We start from the raw sequence: 12994 nt of genomic DNA on the forward strand, positions 1-12994 counted from the left end.
ACCTACAGTACATCACACAGGAACTTGTCCAGGCGGGTCCAGTGTAGGAGACTCCACAACCCCCCTGGGCAACCTGTTCCAGTGCTTTGTCACTCTTACAGTAAAGAAGTTCTTCCTGATGTTAACGTGGAACTTCCTATGCTCCAGTTTACACCCATTGCCCCTTGTCCTATCACTGGATATCACTGAAAAAAGCCTAGCTCCATCATCCTGACACCTACCCTTTACATATTTGTAAACATTGATGAGGTCACCCCTCAGTCTCCTCTTCTCCAAGCTAAAGAGACCCAGCTCCCTCAGCCTCTCCTCATAAGGGAGATGTTCCACTCCCTTAATCATCTTTGTGGCTCTGCGCTGGACTCCTTCAAGCAATTCCCTGTCCTTCTTGAACAGAGGGGCCCAGAACTGGACGCAATATTCCAGATGCGGCCTCACCAAGGCTGAGTAGAGGGGGAGGAGAACCTCTCTTGACCTACTAACCACTCCCTTTCTAATGCACCCTAAGATGCCATTTGCCTTCTTGGCCACAAGAGCACATTGCTGGCTCATGGTCATCCTCCTGTCCACCAGGACCCCCAGGTCTCTTTCCCCTTCGCTACTTTCCAGCAGGTCAACCCCCAACCTGTACTGGTACATGGCGTTGTTCTTCCCCAGATGCAAGACTCTACACTTGCCCTTGTTAAATTTCATCAAGTTTCTCCCCGCCCAACTCTCCAGCCTGTCCAGGTCTCGCTGAATGGCAGCACAGTCCTCTGGTGTGTCAGCCACTCCTCCCAGTTTTGTGTCATCAGCAAACTTGCTGAGGGTGCACTCAGTTCCCTCATCCAGGTCACTGATGAAAATATTAAACAGCACCGGTCCCAGCACCGACCTCTGAGGAACTCCACTAGTCACAGACCTCCAGCTAGATTCTGCGCCATTGACCACAACTCTCTGCCTTCTTCCTTTCAACCAGTTCTCGATCCATCCTGCACATCAAAGTATGGGTCCCTCACAGCCTCAGTTACCACAGTAATCAAAGACACATTAAATAGACTGGGGTTCCTTTGCCTTCAGAGCAAACTGGAGGGTTTTTCAAAGGTTATTGACAGGCTTGGCACTAGAAAAGTGAAAGAAAATACTCGCATCTTTTGCATTAAACACGTAGGATGCAAAATTTCATTAATACAAATTAAGTAGCAATTCTGGTATCCAAGCTTAATTTTCTCACAAACATATAATTCTGAGGCTTACTCGTTTTACCTTGAAAATACTGAAAATGCATCCTCTCCCAAATCAAGTTACTGCTGGAGAACCTCTGAGAGCATCCGGGAGACTCTGCGCAGGGTACGAGGGACCTCTTGTGGTGGCCAAGCTGCTGGCCTAGCTCTCCCGTACGGCAAATACCAGCAGCAGATAAAAAATTATATCCAAGTTTATATTGCTCGTTAGAGGAACCTAATTCATTTAATACATGAGACCACGAGTGTATAACCCAATACCAGAACCCAGTTTATCATTCTGGTCGCCAGCTCTGAACTCAAGGAAGGCATCTGAAAATAACACGGTGCACTCTCAGTAATATTTTATTAATGTTGCCCAATCTAATGCAGCCTGCCTAACCACAGTGTCACAAAAAAAAGCAGTTGAATGGAGGAAAGAGTCAAAATGTCTCCATAAGTGCAAGACCAGGGTTCTTTGAACAAAAAAGCTCTGTTGGATCTGTGAGCCTGTGTTGTGTTTCACATTCAGTGGCATTGCTCCAATGTTGCAACTGAAGGCAGTTAAACCAACAAACATCTCTTCCTTGCATAGCAGCTCCACCTACTTGAAGAAACCCACTATCAGTGATTTCTAGATGCTTGTGGTGACTTCAGAAGCTACCAAATGCTGTCCTATGCCTGGCAACAGAGCTTCCTGTAGCTGAGCAATACACACTCCTATCAGGGATTCAAACGACGTGTTTGTACCTCTCCCTGCACATCTCAGTCCAGCTTCTGTTTAACTGTGGCAATTTCCATCTCATGTACTTTCTTTAAACTATTGAACTATTTCACGTGCTCTAGTCTACAGTTCCCTCAAACCTGATATATTGTCACAAAGTTGAAAGCAATATTTATAGACTCTATATCTGCTGATTTGTTGACCTGAAAGATCCCACTCCAGAGACAGTCACAGAACCACTTGTTTTCAAAAAACAGGCTGTATACTTGGGTTTCTAGTTTTGAGTCTCATCAAAAGAAGTTCAGCCTCCAGCCACTGGTCACCCAGTCTGCAAGGTAGCACAAATACTTATTTCAAAACCAATTTTAATTTTTAATCTCTAGATCAACTTCTTTAAGTCTCTTTTAGGGGAAAAAAAACAACCAACCAACCACAAAACACCAACCAACCAACCACAAAACACCAAAAACCCCAAGCAAAACCAAACAAAAACAACACAAACAATATTTATTTGTAGGAAAATCACCACAATGTAGGTTTTTGGAGAACACAAAGTGCTAAACACATGTGAAGATCCCTGCTTTCTGCAGAAGAACACACCACCATTTGGAAACACCTTTTTCCCATCAAAACCATTGTTAATATCTGCTGAGATCCAGGTCTAACATGCCCAGTCACACGTTCAACTGTACTTACAAGAGGCACATCTATTTGCAAGGTTTTTTGAGCCACTACTACTCCCCTGAAAGTCTCTTTCATGATTAGCCCATAATTTCACCTTCATTCATTCAAAGTTCTAGAAAGGAGCCCAATGAAAAGCAACAAATAGGAAAAATGGGCCCAATTGCTGTACTCACCGGTGTGCTGCTGTCGGAAAAGGTGTTCATGCTGATGGACCTGCTCATCTTGTCAGAGGAGAGGGACGATGGAGAGGGACTGCGCTTGTCCAACTGCTCGTGGTGTGACAGGTCCTGGCGCTGCAGGTACTCACGCCATGCTCGCTGGATGCTGAGGCAGACACCGAGGCAGAGGGGTGCAGCCACAAAAAGGACGTAAAATAAATATTCTTGACTGAAGAGGTGGGCTTGGGTGGTTTTCTCTCTTTTTTTTTCTTTCTGCGCTTTGGTTTTTGATTTGTGTAATGATCGCATATAACTACCCTCCATAGGTCTTATACTAATCACTACTAGTATAACTTGAGGTAGTAGAAGTAATTCCTTATTTCAGATCCCTAAACCTACAGGAGTGATTTAAATTTGAAACTGCACATAACTCAGCAAACCTCTTACATCTTGCAAACACAATTTTGCATTTATCTTTAAAAGAATGAACAGCCTTTGGCATCTTATATCAGCTTTCAGTTTACAAATGCAGATATGGTTGGAAATTCAGAGCCAGAACAACATCCTTTAAAATCTCCTCCAAAGAAACATTTGGGAACTGTGATAGGATCTCTGCTTCTGAACTCGAAACTGACCAGATTTCTAAAATCTGGTGTGAAGTTCCATAAACAAATTCTGTTTTCTGTGCCAGCCAGCATCTGGCGATTTAGAGTAAAGCAGGGTGGCTCTCACCAGGTGGCAGTGCTGGACCACCCGTGCCTTTCTGGAGGTGCCAGGGAGACCAGTGACTGGTGCTGGGAATTAAAACTGCGTTTACAATAGTAATGGCATTGACACAAAGCGTGTGGGTGTTCTGTGAATTCTGCAGAAAAGCTGTGCTAAAATCTGACCTGAGGCTCAGCTGCAGCGCAGTGCAATGAGCTAGAAAGAGATCTCGTCAGGATTTTGTAGTAATTGAGAGTTTATTCAGGGTGATATCAAGTCAGTAAAGCCTTCAGTGTGTCTGTTAATCAGCTACAGTACCCTGGCCTTTGCTTAAGCTGTTCTCAGACTAGCAGGTGGTGCAAAGCTCTTGTCTGGGCGGCTCTGCAGGGAGCAGGTGGGAGCCAGTGTTCTTCCATCCTGCCTGCTCCCAAGGGGCTTGGCACCCATTCTTGCTGCTGCGATGCTCCCCGGTAGGGCTTCCATGCCCAAAACCAGCCTGTCCCTGCTACCACCCACAGTTCCTGCACCCAGGACAGTGCTCCTTCCTGAAGGAACCTCACCATGTATGGTATGGTTCAAACCAAAGGGTCCAAAGCGTTTGGCACAGATTTACATTGCCTTAAGAATCCCTTTTTTTCCCCTTTCTATTGCCTATTTAACAGCTGTCATATCTGTCATATGGCCATCTCCATAAGCCAGAAAAACATTTAGTATCCAGACACTGCTGAAAAGGCATTTGACACTGGCATGTCCAAATTCTTGGCTTTGCAGGAGGAGGAGGGTCAACACCAGCACACCTACAACTTCTCATTGACTGCCTACAGCACCGGGAGCTCCAGGGAGTGGGAAGTGCCTCTTGGCATGCAATTTTACTGGTCAGGGAGCAACGCTCCCAATGCACATAGACATTTTGAACACCCCAAGGTTAAGGAAGTCACATATATGTATTTTGTTATTTTTTTAGGACAATACCATATTCGAAACAAAACTATATTGTTAAAACCTCACCAGGATGGTCGCACTTCCGAGCCAGTCAGGTAGGTTAAGGCCTGTGTTGTTTTCATACAACAGCCTCAAAAAGGACAGAAATATCTACCAGAGCTCCCAAGTGTGAGTGCCAATGAAGAAGCTTTCAGTAAATTAATTTTGCTTAATAACCCCCACATCTTCACAGCTCAAGTATTTACACTTTGCATTGTTTCGGTTTCAAGGTTTACTGCATAATACGGACAAGTAGTATTTACACATTTATGTTTACATGTACTTCCTATTTTAAAGCTTGGGAACATACTGAGGTTAAGTCATAACTACTCTTCTAGAAAGCTCTCTGAAAATTTGTTCTTTTGTCTGGCTGCATGACTGAAAGACACTGGCTGGATTTTAATTTGAAGCTTCATGTCTTTTTAATATTTTAATATAGCATTAATATTTTAATGTCCTGTAGTAGTGAGTTAGCTGTAGCTTTTCAACTGAAAGTGAAATTCAGTGTGTAGTATCGCAATGCATATAACTCTGTGTAAAGCTGTGCCTGGTGTCACAAAACTTTGCCATTTTAGCTCCCAAGTAGTTGGGGGCTTCAGCATAAAGATGTTCATATTTTTTTATGAAAATGGAGTCATTTTAAGCTTTCTCTGTCTGCTGGGAAGTCCATGGGGAACATATTGTTGCAGAGTTTGTGCCTACTGAATGGAACTAGCACCTGCTGGAGGAGCAATGCTGGAAAAGGTGCAAAGAGGAGTCCTCTGCTCTGACAGAAATGGGTAAGTTTTAAGTTATATCCCCCGTATTACCACCTGTTCTGTTACAGCACAATCAAGCCTTTTAGAATAATTGACCCCATGGTAAACTATACAACATGTGGGAAATGTATTACAAAGACTAAAATTATTGCATTTGGAAGTTGTGGAGTTCATTACCAGAACAGAGTGATACTTTTCCTTCCAGGTGATGCAGCTAGGTGTCATGCATATGCCTTGGCTGAGTGCTACCAACTGCCTCACTTTCCAGCAAAAACCTCCAGATTTCTTACTGACATATAGCTATGGGGCACCCCCCAGCCTGGAAGCTTGGGTCCCTCAGACTTACACCTCTATCCCCATGCAGACCAAAGACTGCTTCTTGCAGAGGAGTCCCATGAGCTGCCTGGGGAACTCTAACTAAGCTTCATGTTAGATGTGAATACTACTACTGAAAAGACTCCTATTTGCTTCTGCTATAGTTCTCCCCCCCCCCCCCCCCCCCCCCCCCGGATGTTTTCTGTATATATGAAAAATCTAGCAGATTCTCAAATATTCTTTAGTTTCACAGAGGAAATCACAAAATTAGTGCAACACGGAAGTTTAGCATTTGAAACTCAGTTCAAAGAGAATATTCACTTACTTAAAGGTAAGCAAGAGCTTAGTTAAATTGCTAAATTGAGGCTTTTTTAAACTTAAAGTTATGAAGAAGTCCATAATGGGTTCAGTCTCAATTCTGCAGTTCAAGAATCAGACAAACTCTGCTGCATTCAAAGGCAGAAATGATATTCTTCATTACTTACATTTTCACTTTTGATTCCAAGGGCTGTAAGTTGATATGATATTTTTCAATATTATTTTCTTCATCCATGGCGAGGTGATGGCTATGAAAAAGAAAAGGAGTTTGAAGTGTCTCAGCGTGATATTTTTGTAATCGCTGTGAATTAATGCTGAAATTTTGACAAGAGCATGTAAGAGCTGCTTATTATAAGGTGTTGCTGTCTTCAGAGGAAGGCATTTGGGTTCCTGTGTCCAGCCCCATTTGACTGTTAACAAAAAGTACGAATTTGGATCCAGTTTCCAGATCAGAGTCTTCCCAAGTCCTTGCACTAAACCTTCCAGATGCCACAGCTCCAGAGACAGACACACCCAGCAAAGAAACTGCTGCAAATAAAAACCCCACTGGCAAATATAATAGATATTCGTGCTAAATTAACTTTCATCCCTGGGGCTACATTTGAAAAGCTGGAGAGTCAAATGGAAAGTAACAATGGTAATGCTGGTAGCAAATGAATTACATCAGCAAAAGCCATACAGGAATATGAAGAAAAAATTCTTTGTAATAAATCATGATCAAGGAATTGGTGCTGCAAACCAATTGCTTTGAGAAAGCAATTTCAAAATGCTAGAAGATCAAAATCAAACATCTTGGGACACTGCTTTGGATGGGACTAGCAACATGAATGAAAGGTCTTCGCATGAAAATTTGTAAGATTAGACCCCAACCTGTGGAGTTTTTTGAGACTTTACTGGGCACTAATTACATCATTCAATCAGCAGCAGTTTTCAGAAATTATCCTCCTGTAACTAAAAATAAGAATTATTTATGGGGAGAGATGCAAAATCTGGACTGGTTAGTGTATTACTAAGTGAAAAAACATTTTCTACAACAAAGAGACTGTCCCTCATAAAAGGCTTGTTGCCTTCGAAAAAAGCCTTTTCACTTTATCGTGTGTGATATAGTGCAGAAATCACACAGAATCACAGAATCCCAAGGGTTGGAAGGGACCTAAAAAGATCATCTAGTCCAACCCCCCTGCAAGAGCAGGGTAACCTACAGTACATCACACAGGAACTTGTCCAGGCGGGCCTTGAATATCTCCAGTGTAGGAGACTCCACAACCCCCCTGGGCAACCTGTTCCAGTGCTCTGTCACTCTTACAGTAAAGAAGTTCTTCCTGATGTTAACGTGGAACTTCCTATGTTCCAGTTTACACCCATTGCCCCTTGTCCTATCACTGGATATCACTGAAAAAAGCCTAGCTCCATCATCCTGACACCTACCCTTTACATATTTGTAAACATTGATGAGGTCACCCCTCAGTCTCCTCTTCTCCAAGCTAAAGAGACCCAGCTCCCTCAGCCTCTCCTCATAAGGGAGATGTTCCACTCCCTTAGTCGTCTTTGTGGCTCTGCGCTGGACTCCTTCAAGCAATTCCCTGTCCTTCTTGAACAGAGGGGCCCAGAACTGGACGCAATATTCCAGATGCGGCCTCACCAAGGCTGAGTAGAGGGGGAGGAGAACCTCTCTTGACCTACTAACCACTCCCTTTCTAATGCACCCTAAGATGCCATTTGCCTTCTTGGCCACAAGAACACAGTGCTGGCTCATGGTCATCCTCCTATCCACCAGGACCCCCAGGTCCCTTTCCCCTTCACTACTTTCCAGCAGGTCAACCCCCAACCTGTACTGGTACATGGGGTTGTTCTTCCCCAGATGCAAGACTCTACACTTGCCCTTGTTAAATTTCATCAAGTTTCTCCCCGCCCAACTCTCCAGCCTGTCCAGGTCTCGCTGAATGGCAGCACAGTCCTCTGGTGTGTCAGCCACTCCTCCCAGTTTTGTGTCATCAGCGAACTTGCTGAGGGTGCACTCAGTTCCCTCATCCAGGTCATTGATGAAAATATTAAACAGCACCGGTCCCAGCACCGACCCCTGAGGAACTCCACTAGTCACAGACCTCCAGCTAGATTCTGCGCCATTGACCACAACTCTCTGCCTTCTTCCTTTCAACCAGTTCTCGATCCACCTCACTACTTGATCGTCAAGCCCACACTTCCTTAGCTTATCTATGAGGATGCTGTGGGAGACAGTATCAAATGCCTTACTGAAATCAAGAAAAACTACATCTACCGCTCTACCATCATCCCTCCACCTAGTCACTTCCTCGTAGAAGGCTATAAGGTTGGTCATACATGACTTCCCCCTCATAAAACCATGTTGGCTGTTCTTAATGACCCCCTCATCCTTGATATGCCTAGTGATGGAGTCAAGAATAAGTTGTTCCATCACCTTTCCAGGGATGGAGGTAAGGCTGACCGGTCTATAATTACCTGGGTCCTCCTTCTTGCCCTTCTTATAGATTGGTGTGACCTTTGCCATCCGCCAATCCTCAGGCACCTCGCCCATTTCCCACGACTTACCAAAGATGATGGAAAGTGGCCTAGCAATGACCCTTTTTACCTTTGAATGACACATTTACCTTTGAAGCGAGTCTTTGCCATCATTGACCTGTCCCAAGGTGTGCTGGAGCCTTTTGAGTTCTTCCTACAAGGAGAGAAAAAACATTTCAATGCGCTTATGGGAAATCCTTGGTTGACATTGAAGATTCCCTCTCAACCTCAAAACATTGTGAATCAACCACCAAACAAAACAGTTCATGTCTATGGGGTTGCTTTCAAAAATAGATATCCAAAATAATTACAAAGAAACCAATATATTTATCAATATGTCCTGCACAAGTCTGAAAAAAATATAAGACCTAAAAAACCAATAGGCAGAGCAAAAGAGGAAACCATTCTTTCATGTCTTAGGTGCGCAGCTGCTTTGATTTGATAGAAGATGGTCTTGGTAAGAAGAGAGCATCAGCTCATACTTTCAGGCAATCAAACAGCATTCAGTCTCATAATTAAGAGAGTCACTGGCTGAGATTTACAGCCTGATGCCTTTACCAGGATATTTGCATCAGATCCAGTTTCAATAGCAGAGATGTCGCAAATTTAACTGCAGATGCATAGCTGGGATTCCCATGCTAATGTTCTGAGAAAAATCAGCGCAGAGATTTGGCTTTAAGAAATAAATCGTATCTGACTGGCAAAGTTTTACTGTTCAGAAGGGGTGGGAGCTGATGCATAAGTGAGAACCTGGTTGCGATGAAGTGCATGATCCAGGAGATGCAATTCCTGGGCTGAGCTTTCCGTTCCCTTGCAGCGCACAGTCCCACAGAGTGCCCTGGAATGCATGGGACATGCATGTGCAGAGCACACATGCCCAGTCTCCCTAAAGCTGGGCTGAGAAGCAAACACTGAATCCTCCAGAGTGCATCCCTATGATGCAATACAAAGAGCATCACCACCTCGAGATGCAGGGATGTGCCTTCAGGTTTGTGTTTATGCATCAACTGTTTGATAATTAAGCAATGCTGAAAGATGAGAAGTCTATGCAAAACACAAAGATGTTAACTCACTTCTTACAGCTCATTAAGTTGGGAATCAAATGTAAAAGCAAAAGCTACTGAGAGTGAGGAAGGAGGATAATTTACTTAATACCTACCTTGTGTACAGGTACAGGATTTCCGGAAAAGCTAACATTAGAAAGGCAAAACAAGGATATTCTCCTCTTCTATATCTTATCTGACCCGGGGATAAATCAAAGTTTTTTGTTTCCAATAAAACTGCTGCTGCCTCCAGGAGCACAACAGACCTCCCTTCTGCTAGCTCTCCTTTCTGCTTTCCCAATTAAAGCCGATTTTGTGAAACAGAGAAATTTTACTTGGCGCTTTTTAATCCTGTAGAGGATTCAGCCCTGTTTGACATGAAACAAGATCACAGTTGGTAGCTGATTTATTCCTAATACAGCTTTCATTTCCTCCCAGCCTTGGAAGGACTATTACTGCAAAATATATTTTATGTATAAACTAGATTTGTCAAGATGACAAGTTAGAGTTTTCCCCAGTCTTTGCCCCTCTCGGTCTCCATCGCAGCACCATTTTGTGGACACACTGCAGCTGATAAAGCACTGCACATGATTTGGGAGGCCTGGCTGCTGCCTACTGCTCATCAGCCACTGGAAATGATCCACTCCTGAAACTTCTTTTTAGTTTTGCTTTCCTTTTTTTGTTATCTGCTCTGGGGAACATCCTCTTCCTGCATATTAAAACCAAGCAACTTCCAAAATTGTTTTCCTTGAAACACAGTTTATTGTAGAAAATAACTTTTTCTTCTCTCATTATTCGGCTGGTCATTTTTTCAGCATACTCCAGAGCTGTGTACAGGAATTTAGAATGTGAAAACAATTTGCAGTATAACTCAGGGTGACAAAACCTGCATGACTTACATAAATCATTTCTTGTGTTTGACATCATTTTCTATTAACCTCAGGGTGAAGACTGAACAGCAGCAAAAAGTAAACACACTAAAATTGGTTGTGACATTTTTGACTATTCAGTCTTTCAATTAAACATCACCGGACAGTTTTATAAAAGCCCTAATATAAGGCAACTACAGAAGGGGCATAGCAATGTTTGCATAACTGAGGAGAGAAGGAGACATAAAATCTATACTAATTTCAGTTTTGCGTCATTAACCATGAAGTATTGATTATTGCTCCTTGCAACAAAATTTATGAAGCTAGCTATGCTGCTGCACCCACAGAAAGTGATTTGAATGCTCAGCCCTCAGCCCCCAGCATGGTAACTGATGGGTGGCAGTGACAGCCGCGATGCTGCTCTTCCAACCCACAGCCATAAGAGATGCACCTCCCAGACTACACCAGGAGTGACCCAGCTGCAAACTCCAACTTCGGAAAATTAAATTGGAAGGGATCCATACTTCTGTTGGAACACATGATGAATTACAATGCCTCTACAAACCCAGTTATAATGCAAACATATCGTAAAACTTACTGCAGTTTTTGTTTTCCTACTTCATGTGCTTCAAATACAGACATTAATAGCAATCAGGTAGCTACAGACACATATAGATACTTCAGGAAAAAAAACCAAACAATGAAAGGTTGAAGTGCAAGAACAGTGTTAAAACCAAACTAACGTGCTTTTCTAGTCTTTAAAGGGTGCATTCTACTTATGCATTATTTTTCAGCCTGTATATCTGTACTTTCAGGAAACCATTGCAATGACTTAACTATTGTCAGGAAACCCTGTAACCCTGTGGGACAGAAGAGGCCAAGGGGCTCAAATCTGTAGGGTCTCACCAGGGAAAAGCCTGAGTAAAAGATCTGTCTTGAGCTGCACTGAGCTGGCTCCCAGTGTGGTCCATACATTATAAAAGCCTGCTTGGCTTTGCTGTCAGTATTTAGAGAAAAAAGATTTTGGGTCCCTCTGCCTTATTCCTCTGCAAATCAGCTGCTTGGCTCCATGCAGCCCAAGGACAGGTTCTGTATGTGCATGGCCAGTGCAAGCACACATAGCTCAGATTTAGCAACCTCACCCAGCTGTCTTCAGCAATTTTCAGGGTCTTTTTTTCCAATTGAGGGACCAAGAGATCTCTGTAGACTTTTGCTTGGTCCATATCTGGGCTTGTAATGGAATGTCACCTCCCGTTTGACCAGCCACAGAGATGATACCAGCAGATACAGGGTCATCAAGGCAGGCAGAGGAGCAGAAATCCAAGACAAACCAGATGCATTAGTCTCTAAATTCCCTTTGAAGAAGCCTGTCTTAAAAACCAGTTATTAACACAAATTCTAAGGAAAGAAATCTGCAGACATTAAACCACACCTAGATAAATATTTACCTCCAGTACCAGGCAATGATTCTTTTTTTGTTGCTATACCATTCAGGTACCCATTCAGGTCTGTGGAGCTATTTAAACCCGTGGGCTTAGACTAGCACAGAGAAATCAAGGCAGTGAACACATATTCAAAATTAATTTTCAAAATCCTTTTCGGACATGCGTGCTATTGTTTGAGTATCTCTGCCTAAGAAGTCTGTCTCCTGCTGCTGAATATACAATAGTGCTTCCCAAGAGGCCAGAGAATGGAGATGGGAAGAGAAAGTTCTGATTTCAGTAGAACCACAGCCCAAAGACTGGAGTAAAAAAGGTTTCCCCCAGCTGTTTTGGGTAGTTCTCTCTTTCATTGGTGCTCTTCCAAATTTCATTTGAAATTTTTTTGAATGGTGGATTTCTCTTATGCAGAAAAACTTCCAATCACGTGCATTTTGTCCTCTCCCTACTTCCAAGTCACTTGATGAAACACCATGATGCCTATTTGAGAACTTCCTGACATTGAAAGGCCACAGTGACCAGAGAAACCCTACACTGGAGCAGCACGGCTGCTTTTGCGCCATCAGAGCAGGATGCACCCTTCATTTTTGGCTGTGAGGTGCTAGTGAGCACAGGGAGGATACTGGAAAAAGGCTGGAGCATGAGCACTGCCTGACAGCACCTGGGTAAGACGCAGGAAGGAAGAGCACAGCCCAACTGCTGCCTTGAAGAAGAACTATGTCTCACCAGTCTGCCGGTGCTGTGCAGGGAGGGAGCTAGAGCCAAAAGCTTTAATATGAGAATATCAATGTGGATCACTGAAGCTTCCACAGCTGCTCCTGCCAGTGAACATGCTAGTCTGTCTTATCATTCCAGAGCCACTGCATTTAAAGACAAATGTACAAGTTCTTCTCTGTTGCACTAACACAAGCATGTGCAAGCCCAATCATTCCTTTCCCAGCACCACTTCTGAAGTGATGTCATGGCTAGGACAAGCACAGCTGAAGGCAGTCTGAAGCCAGAAACACCGCAGTGCCTTCTGCCACGAAGGCCAGAAGCTGTGCAGGATCCATCCTCTGATCAAAGCCACCTGATGCCTCTTTCTGTCACCTATTAGGAAGCCAATTTATAGGCTTTAACTTTCTCACCTCCTGCCATTTTCCAATCCTGTGGTGATCAGAGATAATGAAGTTCTCCCTGCTGCTGCTCACCTCACCTAGTCTACCATGCCCATCTGGGGACAGCGCATGCAGTGCTTAATCACCTTTAGGACCAGCTCTGATC

General features: G+C 43.6%; 1 protein-coding gene across 1 annotated transcript; it reads right to left on the reverse strand.

The window, feature by feature from the left end:
• Positions 1–1559: 1559 nt before the first annotated feature.
• On the reverse strand, positions 1560–11515 carry IQCJ (IQ motif containing J). The gene is made up of 5 exons (XM_065670376.1): positions 11435–11515; positions 8470–8534; positions 6010–6090; positions 2781–2931; positions 1560–2270 (listed from the first exon to the last, which is right to left on the reverse strand). Exons 1-5 carry the CDS (start codon positions 11513–11515, stop codon positions 2214–2216), a joined length of 435 nt encoding a protein of 144 aa, XP_065526448.1. The 3' UTR covers positions 1560–2213.
• Between the last annotated feature and the right edge of the window lie 1479 nt (positions 11516–12994).

This window comes from Lathamus discolor, chromosome 3 (genome assembly GCF_037157495.1).
Source record: "Lathamus discolor isolate bLatDis1 chromosome 3, bLatDis1.hap1, whole genome shotgun sequence".
Taxonomy (NCBI): domain Eukaryota; kingdom Metazoa; phylum Chordata; class Aves; order Psittaciformes; family Psittacidae; genus Lathamus; species Lathamus discolor.

Excerpts from the sequence above, each read along its gene's own strand:
- IQCJ (XM_065670376.1), bottom strand. The coding sequence starts at position 11,515 with ATGGACCAAGCAAAAGTCTACAGAGATCTCTTGGTCCCTCAATTGGAA. Across the intron at positions 8,535-11,434 it reads AAATTGCTGAAGACAGCTGG|GAAGAACTCAAAAGGCTCCA; the intron begins GTGAGGTTGCTA and ends CTCTCCTTGTAG. Across the intron at positions 2,932-6,009 it reads TTGGAATCAAAAGTGAAAAT|CATCCAGCGAGCATGGCGTG; the intron begins GTAAGTAATGAA and ends TGTCTGCCTCAG.